The 22,117-nt window shown below is 34.9% G+C and overlaps 5 protein-coding genes across 6 annotated transcripts; 2 read left to right on the top strand and 3 right to left on the bottom strand.

The window, feature by feature from the left end:
* Window positions 1-1,053: 1,053 nt before the first annotated feature.
* LOC131666444 (uncharacterized) lies at window positions 1,054-1,795 on the bottom strand. Its single transcript, XM_058939103.1, has 4 exons — window positions 1,721-1,795; window positions 1,454-1,641; window positions 1,193-1,335; window positions 1,054-1,076 (listed from the first exon to the last, which is right to left on the bottom strand). The coding sequence occupies exons 1-4, from the start codon at window positions 1,793-1,795 to the stop codon at window positions 1,054-1,056; spliced, it is 429 nt and encodes a 142-aa protein (XP_058795086.1).
* Window positions 1,796-1,802: 7 nt separating this feature from the next.
* Window positions 1,803-4,092, top strand: LOC131666321 (N-acetylglucosaminyl-phosphatidylinositol de-N-acetylase). Its single transcript, XM_058938892.1, has 7 exons — window positions 1,803-2,301; window positions 2,402-2,655; window positions 2,819-3,162; window positions 3,236-3,317; window positions 3,379-3,575; window positions 3,651-3,781; window positions 3,850-4,092. The coding sequence occupies exons 3-7, from the start codon at window positions 2,841-2,843 to the stop codon at window positions 3,994-3,996; spliced, it is 879 nt and encodes a 292-aa protein (XP_058794875.1). The 5' UTR covers window positions 1,803-2,301; window positions 2,402-2,655; window positions 2,819-2,840; the 3' UTR covers window positions 3,997-4,092.
* A 99-nt stretch (window positions 4,093-4,191) lies between these two features.
* LOC131666310 (neuronal membrane glycoprotein M6-a) lies at window positions 4,192-10,682 on the bottom strand. 2 transcript variants are annotated; one of them, XM_058938859.1, is made up of 4 exons: window positions 8,534-10,415; window positions 7,249-7,568; window positions 7,026-7,176; window positions 4,192-6,953 (listed from the first exon to the last, which is right to left on the bottom strand). In XM_058938859.1, exons 1-4 carry the CDS (start codon window positions 8,643-8,645, stop codon window positions 6,643-6,645), a joined length of 894 nt encoding a protein of 297 aa, XP_058794842.1. In that variant the 5' UTR covers window positions 8,646-10,415; the 3' UTR covers window positions 4,192-6,642. The 2 variants fall into 2 exon arrangements, with proteins under 2 accessions (XP_058794842.1, XP_058794843.1); XM_058938860.1 differs by lacking the exon at window positions 8,534-10,415 and adding an exon at window positions 10,447-10,682 and having other exon boundaries at window positions 4,193-6,953.
* An 856-nt stretch (window positions 10,683-11,538) lies between these two features.
* On the bottom strand, window positions 11,539-17,903 carry LOC131666309 (serine/threonine-protein kinase PLK4). The gene is made up of 13 exons (XM_058938857.1): window positions 17,692-17,903; window positions 17,515-17,610; window positions 16,917-17,127; window positions 16,728-16,840; window positions 16,495-16,587; window positions 16,057-16,335; window positions 15,775-15,983; window positions 15,450-15,696; window positions 15,237-15,377; window positions 14,836-15,141; window positions 14,480-14,761; window positions 14,206-14,397; window positions 11,539-14,125 (listed from the first exon to the last, which is right to left on the bottom strand). Exons 1-13 carry the CDS (start codon window positions 17,749-17,751, stop codon window positions 13,946-13,948), a joined length of 2,409 nt encoding a protein of 802 aa, XP_058794840.1. The 5' UTR covers window positions 17,752-17,903; the 3' UTR covers window positions 11,539-13,945.
* Window positions 17,904-19,379: 1,476 nt separating this feature from the next.
* Window positions 19,380-22,020, top strand: LOC131666443 (girdin-like). Its single transcript, XM_058939102.1, has 4 exons — window positions 19,380-19,610; window positions 20,069-20,369; window positions 20,445-20,789; window positions 21,041-22,020. The coding sequence occupies exons 1-4, from the start codon at window positions 19,380-19,382 to the stop codon at window positions 22,018-22,020; spliced, it is 1,857 nt and encodes a 618-aa protein (XP_058795085.1).
* Window positions 22,021-22,117: the final 97 nt, after the last annotated feature.

Raw genomic sequence — 22,117 nt, 5'->3', positions numbered from 1 at the left:
TTGCATTTCAAAACAGCATTCTGCTTATTATCTTTATTACATGTTTTATGAAGATAATTTCAAATTTATCAAATAAAAACTGCGTTTGTTCTATAAATTATTTATACTAGTAGATAAATAACAAATGTAGACTTTTTACGAAATAGATCGATCAATATAGCATTGCGAAAAATTCAAAATTATTGTTTTTCAAAAGGTTTATTTCATATATTAAACTTTTATACTGTATTAGCAAAAAAATTGTACTTCTAATATTACCATAATTTTATTTATAATGAGCATCTGAGAAAAGATTACTTACAATGCAAAAATAAAACCATCCTTCTTTTCATTGCTTGATTCATTGATAATTTACATTACAGCTTGTAAGTTTTATAAAAAGGCATATCGTTCGAAAACGTTAAGAAATGCAAGTTCGATTAGAAAATATAAATTTTTAAAAAGTTGTAGTGGTATATTTCATATTTAAATTTATTACGCGAATAATTTTTGTTCTACTTTATTGGCATGAAACTTGTTGAATTATTATTAAAATTTTAAGAAATGGTAAATTTTTTTTCGGAAAATCAATACTAAAAAAATATTTAAACGTGACCATTATTTATGAACAATTATAGTACATTAAATTAAATACTTAAAAATGATTTTATTCTTATTCTACGTTTACAGAAATTTATACAAAATTGAAAGTTCGTAGAACTTAAATATTCTATTAAATCATAAGTAAAAACTACTTCACAAATGTTTCAATTATTGGAAGCGCCTTTTCAAAGATTTTATGAGTATACTGAAAATCCAAAAAAAGCCAACTAGCTTCTACATCTGTACATTTATACTTCCAAGATCTTTGTTACAAAATTAATATTTACTAGGTCCATACTCATATTTGAATGTTAAAGGTTTTGTACTACATAAAAAATTAATAAAGAAAAAAAATCTTAACTTCCATACTTGTGATTGGAACTTAGTCTATATAATATAATATTATTTTTCTAAAAAAAAATTGATAATGTATGAAAAATCAATTAAGGCCATGTAATTTTTTGGCGCTTTTTAACTTGTGGTTGTGCTAGAACCTGAAAAAACAATAACTCATTTTAATTGATGTATCAACTGAAACAATCAAAATATTTAATTAAACCTACATAAACAAAATTATTTACCTCCTTTTCATTTATTTTTCTTTTCAAACCATTTTCAGGTGAACCATTCGTTCCTGTGTTGGAGTTTGATAAACGTGCTTTTTTTGGCAGTGGGTTAGAATCTTCATCAGATGATCTACACCTGTCACTGTTTGTTTTTATACTTGTGTTATTTTGACTACAGATGAAAGATCTATAAATAAGAAGAATACCAAATTTATTTTGAAGCATTTTGAGCAAATTTAGTAGAATATGTTATATAATATTCATAAAAAATTTCTAATTTATATTGTATAAAATGAAATACTCACGCATATAATGCTTGCTCTTCTTCAATAGCAACAGCAATTTTCCTTGTTAATCTAAGGTCGTTCAATTTTTTTCCTAAATACTTTGACTCATTATATCGTCTTTGAGGTAGTGGAAGTGCAATCCTCCTATACATTTCTACCAAATCTGACCTTTTCAGCATCTTTATATTTGGTAGTTCAATGCATCTCTGTAAACAACAGAACATTGAAAAATTGACTGAATATACATAAGACTGCTAAATAATGTGCTAAATCTTTGGCACTTACACTTCTTAAAATTTCTATTAAGTCAGTTTCAGATAATAATTCTGGTTTTGTCAATGTGCGAATATCCGCAGACATTCCGTGCAAAACACGTGTAACAATAAATTGTCAAACGATTCTGGGAGATCAAATTGAAACCATAGTCGTCCACCCACACTTTGTTTTTCACAGTTCTGTTTAGTTATTATAGCGATAAGATACAAATTATCTCACTATTCACTACTTTACAGCATTAGCTTTATGTTTGTTTAATTTACTAAATTTATCTACGAATATTTTGTCAATAATAATTGCTTTTCGGCTTGCAGCGTTCTCAGCGCTGAGTGCTAACTCTCCTTGAGCATGGCTGAACCTAACCTAGTAAATGTTTTGTCTCACTGTCTTACAAAACGAAATGGGTGCAGACGGTATTGTTTTCTTAGAGTGCTATACACATTAGAGGTATAATTGATTACTAATATTAAATCAAGACATAGCTAGACAAAGTAGTACACACGGGTTACTTTTGAAGTTTTCATTTGTTTTGATTTAAAAACTACAAATTTCGTACTTGACTTTAGATACGATTCTCTACATAAAATCTTGTAAGTATTGAAATCTTTACTAGCTTATATTTATATTATACGAGAGAATGAGAATTGTAATTTTATAACTCTTATATGTATGTAATAAATACAATTTTAGTGTTATTGAATCTTGTTCGTTTGGTACGGAAAACTAACCTTCGATTGAATTAGAAATAGAATTATATCTTATACTAGAAAGGTAGAAAATTATGGAGCACTTCAGCATTGTCAGATTTAACAAAACATTATAGACAATATAAATTCAAAAAATAGAAAAATGATTCATACAAGGAATGCATTTGAAAATACGTGACATCTACTTGTTCAACCTTCACTCTGAATTAAGTGATAAACTAGCTGCCAAAACACAAGGTGAATATGTACAATCAAAATTCTCACAAAATCTGACTATTGATTTATTATTTTAATTAAGTATATATATATATATATATATATATCCGTTTGAACCTATCTTTAGAGTACAAGATTGACACTATATAATAATACCACACTATAAAATAATTTTCAATTGAAGGTTGCAGATTTTAGTATAAATCATGTTGGTTGTAGCTAATTTAGATTTCATACATAAGTATGTGAATGACCTAGTGAATGATGTTGTCTCCTGGTGGTGGCAATATCTTACAGAAATATCATGGCAACTTTTAATTACCATAACTGCATATTTATGTGTATGCATCTTTCTTTATACTCTGTTGAAACAAGTAGATCACAAAGTATGGCAATTGCCTGGTCCCCCATCCAGGCTACTATTGGTGATAGCTCATCCAGATGATGAGGTCATGTTTTTTGGACCAATAATATATTGGTTAACTCAGTATGATGCTAGTCAAGTTTATTTACTGTGTTTTTCCATGGGTGAATACAATGGTTTTGATGTGAATGAATAAGTTTCATTTGATAAGAGTATATTGAGTTTATATTATTGTAGGTGGCAATAAACGGAGAAAAGAAGAGCTTTGGGCATGTGCAAAACGACTTGGTATTCCAGAAGCTAATATTACTATCATGATGTTAGTATATACTTGAACTTTGTTATTGCAATAAGAAATTAGCATTGTCATTAATTTTTAGGTATACAGAATTACCGGATGATCCAAAAGTGCAATGGCCAGAAGATGTGGTAGCAGAAAGTATTCTGCATTATATTCAAAGTTATAAAATAGATGCTGTAGTTACTTTTGATAAACATGGTGTAAGTAAACACAGGAACCACATTTCTCTTTACTATGCAATCGCTTCTCTGTGTATAGAGAAAAAAGTACCTCATTGTAAGAATGGCATCGTTTATTTTTCTAAAAACAATTTCTTGAATTATTTCATTATATGATAAAATTTTATTTTAGATTGTAAATTGTATACTCTTGAAACTGTAAATATTTTCCGAAAGTACACACAACTATTAGATTTGCCTATAAGTGTACTTTCAGCTCCGTATTGGTATATTATTACATATAAACAAAGGCATTATATCAGTGTAAGTATTTGTTATTATTGATAATGCAATAATGATTGTGATAAATGAAAGATGTATTTAATTTTTAGAATGCTATGAAAGAACACAAATCTCAGTATGTGTGGTTCAGAAAGTTGTATATGATATTTTCTCGTTATACTCTAATCAATACCCTCCAAGAAGTCAATATTCTTGATCTTGAATTAGATCTTCAATTTGATGATGACGATGACTGAAGATGTATAATATGTACAGACCAATATTTGTGACTCAAATGTAAATACTAAAAAAGTTTATTTGTTTACCAAAGTGATAAGTGAAATAAAGAAAGCTGTGAATTTTGAATATCGCTAATTTTCATTGTATGTTGATGAACTAAGTCAAGATATAATTCTGGTAGTTAAAAAGGAAAACAAAAGTTTGAGATAAGTTTTTTTTTATTATTTTTCCATCAACGCTAATTTACATTTGCTCTATAATACTTGCAACCCAAGTAACAAATTTACTTTGATAAACGGTCGTTTATAACCGATATATATTTATATTCGTGACCTTAGGCCTCTCTAACAAAGAAATAGAGAGAATTTGTAGGTAATATATAATATATTTATATATTAATAATTTTATATTTTATAAACTTCAAGTCGATATGTCGCGATAAACGTACAATCATTTTTAATCATTTTGATATATATAATACTTTGTTTTTACTTGCTTAGCTTGTCACAAATTTTAGACCGTATTTTTTTTTGTTTTATCTACTTTTTAGGGCGTTGACATTTCTTTTTTAATTTGGCACGTTCTTAGATTTTTTCTTTGTGCGAAAAGAATACTTTTAAATTGTCGAAAGTCAAAAAATATAAAATTAATTCAATACAGAATTAAAAGAAATGTTTTCTCACAAACAAATATGTCTAGTTGTTCAAATTAAAGAAAAAAGAAACAAAAGTTTGTATGAAAAAGCTTAAAGTTTTTTATTTTTACAAAATTGAAACAAGATTATGCTTGGAAAACTCTTTGATAATTCGAACAAGCCATCTGTTCGCATAAATTCAGTCAATATTCTCTTTGAGAAATACAAGATGTGCAAAAGTGTTTTGTTTTTCTTTAAAAAACTTATATCGAAGAAAAGATGTTTGCAAAATAGTATAACGTACGCTTACAGGCGAATATTGTTTTATCATCACGGAATAACGAGTTTTTTTAATTTATTATAAATTATAACCTATGTGAAAATCGTACAAATCTCAAACTCGTAGAAAAATAAGTCAAGCGCGTTTGGAATGTTTCGATGCAAGATCCATCGGCGTCACTGGACTTTAAAATCTTACACTTAATACTGAACACAGAAATCACGATTTTTTTGCATTGTCAACGCATTTTTTCTGTTTCTCTTTGTGCATATTTTCTCTCAATTTTTATATTATAATCGTGCATAATAATTAGTAATATTGCAAAGAAAAGAATCAATTTAACGTCAAGAACGCAATGTTTTTTGTTTTAAAATATCTTGATTCTGTGCAATATTCTTCTTAAAATCTAAATTAACGTATTTTTGTTTTTTTATACTTCTTAGGCGGTATAATGAGCATTGAGCAATTTTAATATAGATGCATTTACAATAGACATTGGTATCTTGGAAATTTTGAAAAATCTATTTTTCATTATTTGATTGTTAATGCTGATGCTGATGCTGATGCTGATGTATTTTATTTCCTAAACTTTGTATCAAAACGACTTTTATTTGATTAATAAATAGTTTGATTGATGCTGTAATGATAAGTCTTATCGTTTCTTTGAGTTTACTTTGTTACGACTTTTCAAAATTTCAAAGTACAATAACCTCTTAGAGGTAATAAGAAATAAAAATGATACCAACGAAGTCATATGCTACAAATATGTATCGAGAAACATTGTTAGTTGTTTTTTGATTTGTCATGTTTTTTTTCCTGGAGTAAAAATTATACAAACATTTTGAATAAATTTTCTCAAAAAAGCAATGTTAATCAACATTGATGGATCGAATAGTATTTATTTTTTTATAGTATTCGTTTAGTAGCAATAGACTTTCATTTTTAAATGTCGGGAGATACATGAGCTCTTTGATTTAATGAGTGTGACAATTTATCAATATACTTTCTGACTCCACGAGAAAAAGAAGAAAAGAAAAAGCAGCTGCTTACAATCAATCGACATAAAAGAGTTATAAATATTTGATATAATTTTTCTTTTGTTTTGTTGCATTGAAACTTTTCTACTGTAAATTGGCATCTGAAAACACATTAATAAAGTTGGTAGACATCTAAAAGAGTCGCGGATAAATGGACGGTATAGAGTGTTCCCGCAAGATCCTCTCCGGTCGGTTAACAAGCACTGTGACAATTAGCGATCGTCGCGCGCCTCCTCGAAATAATATATATCTATATATGTATGATGCGCGATCGATCACCAAGTGGTCAGTTAACTCTTTCCCCGCGCGCACAGACTTGGGCATGTCTGAGCATATATGCTTTAATTAAACTTACAACTGAAATCAGCATTTCGGTCACTGTAAGATCCAATCCTTCATTAATCTCTCCGTTACGTTATTTTTTGTACTTAAGGTTTCTTTTTTCTGCCTACTAAATAACATCATTAAATTTCTTTGCTTTCTTTTCGCTCCTCTAATCTATCAACCAGAACTTTCATGGATACTATTTGTTTAATTTCCAACGGCAAATAAAGAAAACATTAACATAACCGAAAAAGCCAAACTCAGAGATAGCCCAGGTTAGCAACGAAAAGCGTCGACACAGGTGGGATTTCTTGTGGTGAACGCTTGTAACGCGCTTGTTTTCGGCTCTTTACATGGGGTTCATAGCGAAGATCTCGCGGGCTGTATCCTAAAATCTGTCTTTGCTGCGATGCGATAACGAACCCATGCCAGTTTGAGGTGAATCCGGATCATTCGGATCGTGTAGATATTGTAAATCTTGCAACTCTTGGAATTTCTCATGATCGCGAATGTGCGCATAATTAGCTGACAGACACATCAAGTAATGCACCAAACTCAGTATCACCAAGAACGTCGCGATGGTTGCCAATATGAACATCACCTCGGCTTTCTCCACGTAATCTTTGCAGAATTCTTTAACCTCTTGCGAGCCACAGATATTCATGTCTTTCACGGGTGTACCGTTCGGGAACATAAAACCTGGAAAAAAAACATTTTCATATTTAAAATTTACAATTGGTTGTGTCGCAAATCAAAAGAAAGGCAGCTCACTGAATTGCGTCAAATCAATGCATTGATCAAAGCTCTGAACGCGTGGGTTGGTGCACAGTCCCCAGAAGACAGTGAAGATCAGCGTGATGCTCACGAGGAAAGCAAAGATAAACAGCCAGAAGATTTGGAGTATGTAGGTGATGGTCATAAACTGCAAAAACAAATCATTATAATAAAACACAGGTCTGACCACTCGAGCAGATAAGGCATAAATGTAACTTACAACCGCGCATGAAATCCGACCGCCAACTCTGGTACGCCAAGCCCGATAAACTTTAGTGCGTGTAGCTCCAGTGGCGAGACAGCCGACGCAGAGTATCATAAATCCAAGTGCCGCCATCGACGCGCCAATAATTGCAAAGGTCATCTGCACAGCTTCAAGCCAATTCATTCGAAGATGGAAGACCTTGTCGAGCATCAGTGTACCGAGGGTCGCACCACGATACATCGTACCGCAAAATATCCCAACGCCCAAGCAACACATTATCGTCGCTATGAGCGTCGCGTATGGGATACGCGACATGCAGTCGTTGCACATGTTCCCTGTTTCAATGGGAAACAACATTATATTGACTTTTCAGGATGCGCTTATGTATGGTTTACTAGTTTATTTCAGAATAAAAATAAGATAGTTCAATTGACAAGTGCCAAGCTGAATATTTTCCTTTGGAAGACTAAATACTAAAACCAAAGATCAAAGGCAACTCATCAATCTCTCGATCGAGTGCGTATGTATAGTTAATAATCATTTCGCGTGCTTCTCTTTGTGAAACTTGCTCATCAATAAATTATTACGCGCCATGAATGAATTATAATCTTACTCACGACTGTTTTGTTTTTTTTTTGTTTTGACGATCGATGATAGATAATTCAATTCTTATAAGAAAATAATTTTCAGACTGTCAATATGAAGCAACATATGTAACGTCCACAACGAATATATTAATTTCGTAACTTCAACGGGCTTTCAACGTAAAAAAAAACACGCGATTGAAAAATTAATTAAGGTCAATGTAGACGGCGGATTATTTCGGTGTTTTCCAATCGCGGTGAGTTTCACTTCCTCTGCGCGAGTTGGCAAGGTAAAACAAAAAACGGTCAAGCTCCACGTGACGACGACGATGTAACGGATGTAATTTTCGATTTCTCTGGATAAACTACATTTTTTGAATTTATATAATATAAACACTTTCATGCGCGACGAGAAAAAGGAATGAATGAATGATCGATAAACTTTTACGACGAGAAGTATTTATGTAAATTGGAATTTCATGCTGTAACGTTGGGCGTTCACTTTTATTTGATCATCAGGTATAGTCATACCCTGATGAAGCAGAAAGGAATTTAGATTCATCTGTTGATGTATAGTATCAGCAGAGACATAACCTCCAAGAATGAGTTATCATTTCTTTTAAAAATAATCATATTTCGAAATGATACATTAGCGACAGGAATAAAACCACTGATGAAAATCTGCACACGTTGCACTAGCGAACGAAAACACTCACTATCGTCGTAATAACCACCATGCAAGCTGTGCTCCGAAAATCTATCAACACTGATAGCACTTGCATAGTTCCTCCTGAGAGGCATTTCGCTGGAACGATCTCGACGTCCCATGTTGATCGCGACGAGAACACTACTCTACTTCCACTTTGGAAATCAACTGATTGTAGAAGAGCGAGAGAGCGACTGAGTCGGCGGTTGTCAATAAGTCTTTGCTGACTAATCCACACGCTTGCACTTACACATACATACGCGCTCTCGTACACTTTCCAGGAAACTCTGATAAGATTAGTCGTTATCTGTCTGCTTGGGGTCATCTGCTGTGCCAGCTCCTCAGGTGTTCTGTACTCCTGTTGACTTTTGCTGTTCTTTATTTCAAAATTAATTTATTCTAATTGCAGATTATTAATTTGAACAATTGTCTATCATATTACTCGATAGAAATCACAGGTGAAAATTAACTTATTGGATGTTAAAGGTGGTTTTACACCACTTTTTTTCTTGGAATGATTTGACTTTGAACAGTGTATTGAAAAGGTACTTGTGAAACAAGTGATTTAAACTTCATTGTCAGCCATCAAGAGTTCAATTTTGCTATTCATCGAGACACTTACTCCACCCATAACAAACTACTTCCTGAATAGATATTATAGGTTTCCTAGTTTCTCATTAAATATGTCAGTGTGACAAAATCTAAGTGGATGAGCTACTTGTTGAGTGGAACAATAATTATCTTGTGTAAAACTGATCAAGTGACTTGATTAGTTGATACCTCATTGTAAATTGATACTCTTGCTTGATATAATACCAATTGAAATACATACATGTGTTTCTGTATACTGAACAAGGCTGTATTGTGTAAGCTAATGCTATTTTCAAAGTAGAATTTTAGTTATATCAAGTGCATCTGCACTTGATCAAAGTGTTTTGAGCAAGAGAATTCAAGAGATCAAAATACAATGCATGTACTGATAACTAGATGAATTGAAATGTTACATAAAAATTTGATATTTCTATCCTATTTATGTAATACTCAAATTGAGCAATTAGATAATTTATGCTAATTAATCACATCGATGAAATGGTAAAGTAATTGTTGACCTACTTTTCAAGACAATGATGATCATGTCAAATTGTTTGAACAAGGGGTGGCTTTATGAAAAGTTACTTAAAATTAATCTATATAATGGGTTCATGAACTACATAAAATATACACTCAATAAATAATTAATCTTAAATTATCAAAGTAGATAAGGGATGTGATGTAGACAATATTACGTTTTTATGGCCATTAAGTAAGTTGAGAAATTTTAAGGTGATAATTTAAATATAAATGTTTATTTGAAAATCAGATAAAGCAATAAGGCAATGAACTATGAGAAATCAAATGTATACATGTTGGAGTTGCATCTTCCAACTATGGTAAACGGTAGTCTATAAATAATTCTATCAACAAGATAAAAATATTTCTGAGAAAAAAATTATTCACATTACAACTGTCTAACAGTTAAATTTCTTGTTACTACAATGTTAAATAGAATGTTTGAATTTGTTTAATAAACAAATCGTTGATCACTAATCACACCAGTGGACAAGTATGTACAGTAACATTTAGCGACTATATACATGCACAAAACGTGAGCGTGCTTCATTTGTTTTCCATTGCGCCGAGAGAACAGCGACTAAGCCCTACAAGTGTTGTCTTGGAGACAATCTTACAACATACAGACACGCTTCAACGAAATCAGACTCTTCCATAACGAACGCAATAACCAATTCCTCGTTAATTCTTTAAAAAATCATAATCACAATTTTACACAAGAGCTTGCAAGTAAGATCCGGGATGAAAATACCCACAAACTAAAAAAAGGGGAGGAGAGAGTGCCGCTATAAAATACGCCATACATGGACTCACCCATCTCTTTCTTCTTTGCCTCTCTAATTTCTCGGCAAGCAGAGCACTTGAATTTGAGCGATCACGAACGAGGATCTGCGCCTAGCAGCAGCTTAGCGTCGTGACTGATCGCTTCCTCTTTTTGTTTACTCGGGCACACACACTGCTCGTCGGATCAATTGGCCTGTGTAAACTCACGGCAGCGGGCGCGCAAGACAGGTGTGTGGGCGACCCGAGCGACGTTACGAGTACGACTACTGCCAAGATGGCCGCGCCAAGCGATTATGCATTCAGAGCCCCGGTAGTGCACCTGTGAGTGTGAGAGAGTGAATGAGACACGTATGTGTGTGGGTGTACGCGTGGGGAAGAGAGAGGTGAATGTCATTTATTAGCTGTATATATGTGTTATTCTATTATAGATAGGATTGCATGTTTTTCTTCATCGGCCATAGCGAGATGTGACCTGAATTTTTAATGTCTGAGCATTGCAACGCTAATTATTGTCCATACGGCGATGTACTTTTTTTCCTATTGTTGTGCGATATACCTACTCGCGTTTGTACCGTTATTGTTTTGCAAGCGGATTTTTAAGAGCTCTGCATGCACGACACGTGGGTGATGCTACGTGTTGCCTTTTTTTAGAAAATAGAACAATTTTGTTTGGCAACCGTATGTGTAGATCGATTGGGAATGAAAATTACTTATTATTTGTAATTTATATTTGTTAAAGCTTCTTGGATTGATCGTCTAATTTATTTCTATTGTTTAACAAATGCACAGTGAAAATAAGCAAGACTTGACAAATGAGTTATTAAAACGTTGAAACGGTGCTTTAATTTACCACAATTTGTCGGTGGTGTACCACTGAAATACCGCGAGTTTATTATATGACTTGCATTTCGCTTTGCACTTCAACTACAATTGTCATACAGCTATAAAAGTTCTTATCTTTATTTCCGAAAGATTACACTTTTGTTTTTTTAGGAAATTAACGCACGTAACAGCATGCAAATACATAGACCTGTGCTGACATTGAAAAACGCTTTTGTGGTGTACATGTACGCGATAATTTTTCCAGCAATTATTTAACTAATCAGTGGCTGTCCGATATTCGCGATGCGAGTTGAATTTTTAAAATTGTGTCTTTTTGCGATAAATTCTGTTTCTCAGTTATGCAGTCACTGTCGATCGTAAAATTCACATGTACATCGCGGAGAAAATAATATTTGCACTCTTGGATAATTTTCACGTGTGTTTGCAATTTCCTCGCGCGTTGGCCGGCACAAATCATAAATTGAACTCATTAACGCGCCTATAGCTTCGTACACTTGTTCGCGTTGCGCCACGAAAAAAAAAAAACATGAATTCGCAAAATACGATAATGCCATTATTAACGCGTACATATCCTCGATTTCGTTCAAAACGCACGATCTTCCACAGAACCAATCTCTCGCTTTCTCATCGTGTTCGCCGATTTTGTCGTGGGTTGCATAACGAGCGACATGTGCACAGAAAGGAGAATAATTGATGTGTATACGTATAGCGTTACCAAGCGCCAAAAGGAAGTGCATGTACATACAAGAAGCGCGTAATATCGTTTCCAGCTTTTGTTCGAGAAAGAGGAAAAAAAAAGTGAGACGCGTTGTTGTGCAATGCGTGAAAAGTACGCGTGATGGATTGAGTGTCGTGGTTTTTTATAATGTTATTGTGAAAAGCTCACGGATGTTCTCTTAATGAATAGAAACACTGGTTCCAAGAGTATTCATAAGCTTATGAGGATTGGCGTTAATTCACTTGAGAGGCAACAGCAATTGATTGGCCGAAACGACGTGCCTTGACCCTGCGGCTGGCCACCGGTGAAAATTATTTTCTACTAACAGCAGCAGGTGAAAGTAATCCTTCCGTTTGATCATCGGCGCTTTATAGTTATCGCACGAACGAACGCTTCTATTTTCTCATTTCCGACCTTCATGAAAAGTCGAAAGCCAAACGAGAGGGTCTTTTTTTCTTCCATTCACGAGAGAAAGAGAAGAGAAAACAGTCGTCGTTGGATCGGTATGAGTGGATTAGCGTCAAGTGCGTTTGATGCACACGGAGGATTGACGTGTTCGCCTTATCGCTATTTATGTAACTTGAGCTTGAGCGAATATCAAATATAAGTGGCTGTTCAGACATCGTTTATATGACTGTGACGTAAGATTAACGTAATTATACACATCGGCAAATGATAACATCTGACGATTTCACGATTAAAATGTAAAATGAAATTGTCCGGGCATACAGAATCCGCAAGCCGAAGAAAAGCCGATTTCTCAGAAAGTGACGACGACGACGACATACTTTTACAAGAAGGAAACGAGAGGAGAAGCATACTCTAACTAGTAGCAAAAAGCGCGTGTCCCGAATCGTCGCTGCTCTCGTCCGCGGCGTAAAAAACAAGGCTTGGCGCGCAAATTGCCTTCTCTCTTTTCTCCTACTCGCGCGAAGATGGAATTGAATGGGGCAAGTGGGCGCTTTTATGCCTTTTGTGTTTACGCCTCGTTATGACGCGGAAAAATCGGACGAACGCGTGCGTGCATGTACGTTTGCTGTTTGGACACTTTTATGGTAGTTTAAAATAACAACGATTGTTTTAAAATTTGCTAATTTATTAACTTTTGTAAATTAGATATTTTTGTTTATATAATTTTTCTGTTATCATGCAGAAATATATAGATCCTCAGTCATACGCATAGATTAGAGTAAAAAAACTTAGCTTGCAAATATGTACATATCTGATTCATACAGTTCCTCAGCGGTTCAACTAAGGTCAATAGAATCATTACAATAAAGTACAATTGAGCTTTTTATGACTCAGCAAGTTAGGTATTCATTTTAGTATTTTTTAACATAATCTTCTTGTACGTGAACGAAATTCTGATAAGTTATCAGTTTGTATAAATTAAATTTTGTTCGTTAAAAAAAGAAAAGATTACAAACTGCTTACTTGAAAACTTATAAAATCTCAGTAAATCTTCACAGAAGAGAAACTATTAAAATTACTTAAATACTCAATTCACAATAACTCATAACACATAGAAATCAAATAAGTTAATTCACCAAAAAATTTTATATACGTCATGAAAACCAAATTTCGTAGATTGCCGATATAGTAATTATTAAGGCGTAAAACACATGAAAGTGAAACGAAAAAAGTAGAATGTTAGTTATAATTTAGCCATATAAAAATATTCAACAAAATGAGATCATTAGTAAAATATTTTCCAAGAATTTCTACAATTAGAATTATAATACCAGAGAGAACATTCGTTGAGTAGCTATTTATTGTGCTAATATGTATGTTACTAGCAAAAATAAAGTAAAATTATCTATATAACATATAATTCATATCAATATCTCATTAAGATATACGTCCATATATAAAAAATATTATACGTCTTTTAAAGTTGACTAAAAAAGACAAAAAATTACTGTGAGTGAGTGCAGCGACATCAAACACGTATTGCAGCTTTTGTTTCTACTACCGTATTATCTTGTGCGACGGCTGAACGAGGAGTTTAACTATGTTGGGCAAGTAGCGAAGCTTTTCTCTCACTATCGCTGGCATTTCCGAACTCTGCGGCTGATTCTGATTGAATCGCAGCACTTTCCCCGTTGGACTTTCGTACATTATTCCACCGCCATAGTTCTGTGGAGTTACCTGTAAATAATATGTACGAAGATGTATTAGATTATGCATAAATCGAAGCTGTGGTTAATTAAAAAAAAAAAAGAACTTACAGTAAGTACCGAACCATCTTTATAATCGACTCTAATATCACCGGAAGGCGTTTGCACAGCCGTACCAATATTGGGAATACTAATTTTTACTGCCTTCGATTGCGAAACCCTTAATGAATTGGCTCTTCTTAGCTGCGAGAAACCGGGGTTTATTGTCGAAGTCATTGAGCATGTTGCGTCGAAAGAAGGCATCTATAAAATTATCAGAAGTAAATCGATTTCAATTGAAAAGACATTATTTACCTAAAAATAACAAAATTAATTAAAAACCTACCACTGGTGGACTTGGCGGTCCTCGCGAAAGATTCTCTTTGCCTTGTAACGGCTGTGTAGAATCAGTTAAAGGTGAGCTAGGTTTCCGTCCAACGATCACTGGAAAGTATATATGACCAGTAGCCGTTTCAAGAGACACCAACGATGATTCCAATAACTGACAGCGCTTGTAAGAATCCGTATAGTGATCGATGTATTCTTGAAGGTCCGATGGAATCTCACCTTCGACGTATGATTGACCGGACTTCTCGAATATTTTTATCACTTCACTTACTTGCGTTATCTAGATGAAAAATTTATAGTTACATATATTTTATTTTCACTAGCTTGAATTTCCAGCAACAAAAGAAATCTTACTTTAATCCCATCATAAAAGTGTATCTCGCAGTCCGGATGTGGACCATTTTCCATAAACAGGCACTTAGCTTTGGTCGTGTATATCGTTATCTTGGGTGTTTTCGCACGTACAAGACTGATAAATCGCGCAGCATACATATATTTACGATGGTTCTTCGCCGGCAAACTCTCATAAGAGAAAATACTGTCGGCACCACGAGATGGAAGTGGCAAAGGTTTATCACCTGGTTCTTGAACTTCTGTTGGTTTGTAGAGAATTATGCGAAGACCATCGCCCGATATTCTGCAAACTTCGCTTATCTTTTCCTGAATAAAATCAATATCAAACAGCATTAAAATTACGACAAAAAAATCGTATAAAAGCAAAGTGATTACTGTGATAAACTAAAAAAGAAACTTACCATATTATTTCTCTTTTTGATGAATTCAACGCAAACCTCGCCGTTGTTAAGAATGGTGAGTATAGCACTTTTCGTTCGGTGCCGAGTTGGCTGCAGTCTTAAGGTCGACAGTGGTAGCACTGACATTTTCACACTAATGGCCTACAAATTATAAATTTACACCAGTAGTCTCATTTAATTATCACAAATACGACTTGAAAGCTCGTCGTTAACCTCGGTTGAATTATCATGCGTCGGATCCTGCCGATGTTCACTTCTCGCACGAACAATAGCAGCAGCTTCTGCCGCAACAGCAGCTGCTTCAGTTTGTTCCTCTTCCTCGTCCCTAAGCTCATGCTTGCTACCCCTCGATGACGTTTTCTCGCACTGCGAGTTGAATATCTGGCTACCACGCGATGGCGGAGGCAAGGGTATTCCTGACAGGATTGAATCTTCTTTTACTCCATGGTAACTTGGATACCTATGAATATTATCAATTTCATTGTTTCGTTTAGCACAGTCTTTCATTATAAAATTAAAAGCATCAAATAACACTCACTTAAAATTATGATAGTCGTGAATACTAGTCGGTGTTGTATAAAGAGGCTCACTCCTAGCGCTAACAGCAGTACCATAACCATTGTAAATGAGTGGACTGCTAGAGACTCTTTCCTCAGACCTCGATCGCAACCTTGGCCGACCACACGAAGAGAGGGTGCGACCCAGGCCAGAGTCATTATCGCCAGATAATCTCGTGTAACCAATATCCTAGGATAAAACAAAATATTAAAGAATCTGATCAGTAGATGTAGTTATAAAATATTATTTTCAATCGTTATACGTTCTGACGATGCTTATCCAACGACGTGATAAAAGGATGCTTGATAATATCGCGTAGCTTGATCCTATCTTTCGGATTCTTTTTCAGCAACCTATCAATGAGATCTTTGGCATTGTCAGACAGATGTGCTGGCATCACGTAGTCGGCCATTACTACTCGCGTTAATGTACTTTTCACACCGTCTGTGTCGAAAGGTGGTTTTCCCACTAGAAGAGTATACAGCATACAGCCTAAACCCCAGACATCAGCTTCTAGGCCATGAGATGATCTTGTGGCAACCTGTTATGAGATTAAGAGTGTAAGTTAATACTTTTACAATGAAACTCATTGTAAAAAAAATGAAGACTAAATATATTGATTCATTGTTTTAAAGTGTACATAAAAATGTATTTTTAAAATTGAGAAGTTGAGATAATAATTGATATAAAATTAACTTACTTCTGGAGATATAAAATTTGGCGTTCCACACATTGTTAAATGTTTTTCATCAGGGCGTGATAATTGAGTTGCTAATCCAAAATCTGCTATTTTCTGTAAATGTAAATTGATATAAGAAATTAATTTAAAATTAGGTCAATAGAATTGAATATATTATATTGAATATGTTATTGAATATATATTGGATATATATATTATGGTCAATATATTATAAAAATTATAATATAACTCACAACTTGCATATCATTGGTTAATAATAAATTTGACAAGGACATGTCTCTGTGTAGAATTTGGTGAGAGTGTAGATATAATAATCCTTGAACCACTTGTTTAATTATATGTCCAGCTAAAAATAAAACATCATGGTTATTAATAAAATATGCTACAATAATATGCATTAAAAAGTATAAAAATTTATGTACCATCTTGCTCTGAAAAAGGTCTGGCTCGCTCCTTCAAATGTCTCTGCAACTCTCCTTTATGACACAACTCCAAAACTAAATACACATAATTTGAATCCTCAAAGAATGTATATAGTTCCAAAATAGAAGGATGCTTAAGACGAGAATGGATGGCCACTTCTTGTCTCACTCTACCGACCATCCCAGCTGCTTGCATTAACTTTTTGTCAATCTTGAAAATATTTATAAATATGTAGTATTCATTTTCAGTAATATGACTAATTGATTCCATAGAGACTATAACACTAATGTGTATTACAATTATACAGAAGTATTATAAGAGTTAATTTAATCAAGATTTTGAGTTATTCTATGTATAATGTGCCACTATTTTGGAGTGAACCATACAAATAGTTAAAGTAACTGCATTGAATTTGACTTTAGTAATTTATAAATAGATTAGTTTTTAATTAAAATCGTGACCAAAAAATATTTTTCAAATTCTTAACTTCATTAGATAACTAAAAAATGCGACTAATATTTAAAACAAAAATCATACATTTCCAGTCATGGATATCCAAACAAACCAGCCCTCAACAAGTGTCTATGAGACGCTTACCATTTTTATAGCGACCTCCCTGCCGGTTTTTTTACATTTTGCCAGGTAGACGCTGGCAAAGCCACCTTTACCTAACTGATGCAGTACTGCGTAATCCTACAACAATAACAAATCTGTATTAATATTATGCACTCTCGTGAACAAAAGAAGTGTAATAAAAACACATCGCGTCCTAACCTCGATACTCTCAACTTTCTCGCCGAAATAGCCAGACGAGGTAGCCGGCATTCTTGACATTTATCTTTGGGCTTCAAAGGTCTTCGATGAAGACCTTGCCCCAGGAAACTCGCATACACTTTTCGAAACCCGCACCCCTCGTTCGTCGCGCGCGCGATTCAGGTAAGCAACACGCACAGACAACGGCGTTTGATTTGACAGACTACCGCGCCACTCACACGAACTCACCTTTTGTGTACATGCACGAAAAGCCGCAACGGACTTTTACCATATGGTATATGGTATTATACATATACACGTGAGTGTGTGGTGAAGCGACGCGAGTGGTCAATTTTTGAATGATACGCGTGCGCATTTGGTAAATTAAATTAATTGAAGCGCTGTAGGCGGAATATTTTGATTTTGCGAAAGGAAAAGATCCTATTCATTAAATAATTTCGATAAGAATATCAAATTGGAATTTCAATTTAAATCCGAAAAATTAATATAAAAATATACTGAAAAAAAATGTAAGATCAGTGATATGCGTTTACTTTTGTACCAAAGTGACGCATTTATCGGGAGAATCGAGTGTATGACATCTAACTGGATGCTTAACAATTCCATTTTATTAAAGAATGGATTTGAACTTTTGAGATAGCAGCGAATACGTAAATAACCAAAACCCGAATCATTGTTAAACGCTCGTTAGTTTTCGAAAAACAAACGATCAGAACGATACTCTTTAATAACGAATTAGAATTGAGCTGTTTTGCACTGAATGAACGTGCGTTCCCAGTGAAACCAACTTTTCCTTGGAAAAGCGGAGAAAAGTATACGGTGTAAGAGGAGGAGATTTGGTTCCATAAAATTTCGGTAAAGTGAATATTATTTACGAGCCTGGCGAAGCCAAACCCCCGCCGCGCTCTTGCCATAACGAGACCCCCAGCGAAATCAGCCTATACCTGCTTAGGGATCGTAATGAATACTTAGACGCGACGCCAAGGCAAGCGACGCTTGTAGATGAGACAAAGAGTAAGAGTGGCATCGTGCACTTCTGTCTTGGACGCCGCGCTGCAAGGACACGAATCAGCAGTCCTCGTGTGAAATTGTTCATTTCGTCGAAGTACAGCAGCTTGTGCGAGTGGTAGCGCGAACGTTGTACGTCGAAATCGCTTGTCTTTTGTAAAGTTCACTTGTCAATGATAACGATGATTCGGCGCGCGATGGCAACGCTAGTCCCGGCGAAGGAAATCGCGGAGTTGATGGCGAGTCCCATTGTGACATGGGTAAGTACATGTAATGTTCAGCCACATTAGCTTACGTTATATAATACATTGGCGTTGTAAAGCACGCATTGCTTGGAAAAATCCTGACAAATACTCGTGCAATATTCATTTAATATTCAATAATCGATTTGTCCGCAGGTCACTGTTTGCTTGGATAGAGACGTCATTACTCGGCTCAGCTACGAAGAGCTAGTCGATGGAATATGGCTCCATGATTTGATTTTACTAATGTAAGTAGATGGCTTATTTGTCACGCATCCGTCAAACGTTTGTCAAACGCGCTGTGCTCCACGGGCACAACGAAATTGTTCACGCCATCGAATTTTTCTTGATTTCTGCAGGGACATAGGTGGCGAAAGTAACGAGGTCGTGCCGGCGTTCGACGACCCCTCAAAAAATCTTAACAACCTTAAGGCTGTGATGAATCGTATTCGTTACTTCTACGAGGACCAACTAGGGGAAGTGATTTTGCGTTTACCCCAAATTGATCTCATCGCTAAGGAACCACGCCTGAATGCCCGTGAAGTTGAGCTACTTCTGGTACTTCTGCTTGGATGTTCCATCAAATGTCCCAATAAAAAATATTTCGTCGATAAAATTACCCAGCTCGACGAAGAAACGCAAGCGGCTCTCGCTTCCTACGTCAGCAAGGTAGACATTAATTTATTTTTTTAGAAATACTAAATTATCGTAATATGCCTCGTCTGTGCGTAGAACTTCAGATTAAGATTCGCGTTAACTTCCGAACTCGAATAATACTTCGTTGAGTATTGCCAACAAAACTTGTTCGGAGTCAAGAAACGCCAGTAGGATTGTATCTCACCGATACTGTAGTTGGTATTTGAATAATAGACCGAGCAAAATCGGCGCATTCGACTAGAATCAATGCGATTTGATTTTTTTAAATTGTATTCCTTAGATTCTACCGAATAAGAAAACCAAGTTTTCCGATGGCTGACTCGGTGCCTATAGTTGCTTAAATTAATTTTTTTTTCCACAAAAAACGATTAATCCTTTATTTACTTCTTAAAAATTTTTTCTTTTTACTTTTCGGACCATTCGTAACAAAAAAGCGCAAAGCTTACGTAATTAAAAAATTCGTTTGTCAGGTACTACAGGTCCCCAACATAATACTCAACAAAGAGATGCTGACGTTCGAGTCTGTTCCAAATGAGCAACAACTTTCGTATCATAAGGAGAAGATCGACAAAGCTATCGAGATAGTCAGTAAAATGAGCAAAGAGAAAAATGAGCTGCTCGAGCAGTTGCGCACAATCTCGTCGAAAAGGGGCGTTAAAAGTTACGAGAATGAGCTGAACGAATGGAGGGCTGAGACTGTAGCGTTGATTGATCGAGTACACGATTACAAATGTAAACTGACTTTGATGGAAGCTGAAAATAGAAGATTAGGTGAGTCTCTACATTTTTTTTTATTGTCCGTTGAGAGTCTTTTTTTATAATAATGACTTAATTTTGGCTTTACAGCTTCCGAGGTGATAAGTTATCGCGACACACTCGAAAACATGTCGGAACTGACGCAACAGCAGGATCAATCGAAGCAAGAGATCAATAATTACAGAGTGGAGCTCAAAAAAATGTCATCCTACAAAATGCGCTTTGAAGATTCGGAGCAGTACAATCAAGCGCTAAAGGAGAAAAATGACGAGCTCGCCAGACAATTCAAATCCTACAAGGAGGAGACCGACAAGAGCTTTCAACATATGATGAGGAAGATTAGCAGATGGGAGAAAAAATGCCGAGGATTGGAGATTGAAAACGAAGCTATTTGCAAGCATAATTCCAAACTTTGCGAGGAGAATGCTGATTTAGGTAATTTCAAATATTATGTAAACGGAGTTGGCGCTAAAATTTTGGCATAGGCTCGACCAAATCTTAAATTTACAAATTACTTTTGAACTAAAAGTTTCGGGAACCGACGAAAGAGGAATATGTATTCAGTATTTTCATAATTTTGGAATGCTTTACTTTTCTAAAAACAGATGTTATTTCTAATTTGAAATTCGATTTAAAAAATGTGCACGAAGCAAAGATAATTAACCACGAACATTGATCATTTTCAGAACGACACATCAAAATGTTGTCTACAATGAATGCATCTCTGGACAGCAGTTTCAACGTTGAGGCCGACGAGTCGTTCAACCCGCGCTGCAACAGCAGTCTTTGCGAGGAACTTGCGCAGAGCATCAAGCTCGACTTGGAAAATCGTCACCTATCGACTGTCAACGAGGATTCGATTCTCGAAAATTCGCTTCAGATTAAGTATAACGAGTTAGAGGAGGAGAATAATAGTCTTCAATCTATGGTTGACGATCAAAAGTACACGATTAGTTATCTCCAAAAACTCTTGTCGATGACGCGTACAGAGAACACGAAGTTGAAAGAGTTGCTGAGGGACATTGATAGACAGAAGCAAGACTTGAAATCTAAAATAACTATGGTTGAGTATGAGGACAAGTCATCGAAGCCTTCAGAGAGGAAACTTGTTGAGATATTCCCCGATTATAAAACTCAGGAGAACGTCATTTTAGAGAAGCAATTGCAAGAGACGCTTTCGAAGTTGATAGACTGCAACAAAGCTAACTCGGCGGATAGACAGAAGTACATTTATCTCAAGCATCGATGTAATATCGTGCTTAACGAACACAGCATCGCAGAATCAAATATTAACACATTATCGAAGTATCATCAAGATTTCCAAGCAACTCTGCAGGAGAATAATCTAAAGATAATCGAGATCCAGAAGAAGAATAATTTGCTTCAGGTCGAGTTAGAGAATTCAAAGGACCTGATCAAACGACTTGAGTCGGACAGAGAAAGGCTGAACCGGTTAGTCTCAAATACTTTAGAAAATAATCATAATTTGATAACGCAATCGTTATCGAGGCAGCAGGATTATCAGAATAACGTTAAGCAGAAAGATAAGGACTTGGACAAGCTTATTCAAGTTAAAACGAAACTCGAGGAAAAAATCATGTCCCAATATCAACAGATGGACAACAAGCAAGAACCGAAGAAACGAAATGTATTAGGATGCTTTTGATTAAACAAATTCAATTAATCAAAGATTGACTGTTTGTATATATTAAATATGGACATTATGATATAAATGCGGAAATGAAAATTTATATTGTGTGTGT

The sequence above is a fragment of the Phymastichus coffea genome, unplaced genomic scaffold (genome assembly GCF_024137745.1).
Source record: "Phymastichus coffea isolate CEN01 unplaced genomic scaffold, Cenicafe_Pcof_1.1 PCOF00058, whole genome shotgun sequence".
NCBI classification, from domain to species: domain Eukaryota; kingdom Metazoa; phylum Arthropoda; class Insecta; order Hymenoptera; family Eulophidae; genus Phymastichus; species Phymastichus coffea.
This window is presented reverse-complemented; position numbering and strand designations above follow the sequence as displayed.

Coding starts and splice junctions, on each gene's coding strand:
- LOC131666321 (XM_058938892.1), top strand. CDS start 2,841: ATGTTGGTTGTAGCTAATTTAGATTTCATACATAAGTATGTGAATGAC. Junction 3,163..3,235: donor TTTACTGTGTTTTTCCATGG/GTGAATACAATG, acceptor ATATTATTGTAG/GTGGCAATAAACGGAGAAAA. Junction 3,318..3,378: donor GCTAATATTACTATCATGAT/GTTAGTATATAC, acceptor ATTAATTTTTAG/GTATACAGAATTACCGGATG.
- LOC131666443 (XM_058939102.1), top strand. CDS start 19,380: ATGAATCGTATTCGTTACTTCTACGAGGACCAACTAGGGGAAGTGATT. Junction 19,611..20,068: donor TCGCTTCCTACGTCAGCAAG/GTAGACATTAAT, acceptor TTCGTTTGTCAG/GTACTACAGGTCCCCAACAT. Junction 20,790..21,040: donor CGAGGAGAATGCTGATTTAG/GTAATTTCAAAT, acceptor GATCATTTTCAG/AACGACACATCAAAATGTTG.
- LOC131666444 (XM_058939103.1), bottom strand. CDS start 1,795: ATGTCTGCGGATATTCGCACATTGACAAAACCAGAATTATTATCTGAA. Junction 1,642..1,720: donor TAATAGAAATTTTAAGAAGT/GTAAGTGCCAAA, acceptor TGTTGTTTACAG/AGATGCATTGAACTACCAAA. Junction 1,077..1,192: donor GAATGGTTCACCTGAAAATG/GTTTGAAAAGAA, acceptor TTGTTTTTTCAG/GTTCTAGCACAACCACAAGT.
- LOC131666309 (XM_058938857.1), bottom strand. CDS start 17,751: ATGTCAAGAATGCCGGCTACCTCGTCTGGCTATTTCGGCGAGAAAGTT. Junction 15,984..16,056: donor TGGATAAGCATCGTCAGAAC/GTATAACGATTG, acceptor GTTTTATCCTAG/GATATTGGTTACACGAGATT. Junction 15,142..15,236: donor TCAAAAAGAGAAATAATATG/GTAAGTTTCTTT, acceptor GATTTTATTCAG/GAAAAGATAAGCGAAGTTTG.
- LOC131666310 (XM_058938859.1), bottom strand. CDS start 8,645: ATGGGACGTCGAGATCGTTCCAGCGAAATGCCTCTCAGGAGGAACTAT. Junction 7,177..7,248: donor GTCGGATTTCATGCGCGGTT/GTAAGTTACATT, acceptor TTGTTTTTGCAG/TTTATGACCATCACCTACAT. Junction 6,954..7,025: donor CATTGATTTGACGCAATTCA/GTGAGCTGCCTT, acceptor TTTTTTTTCCAG/GTTTTATGTTCCCGAACGGT.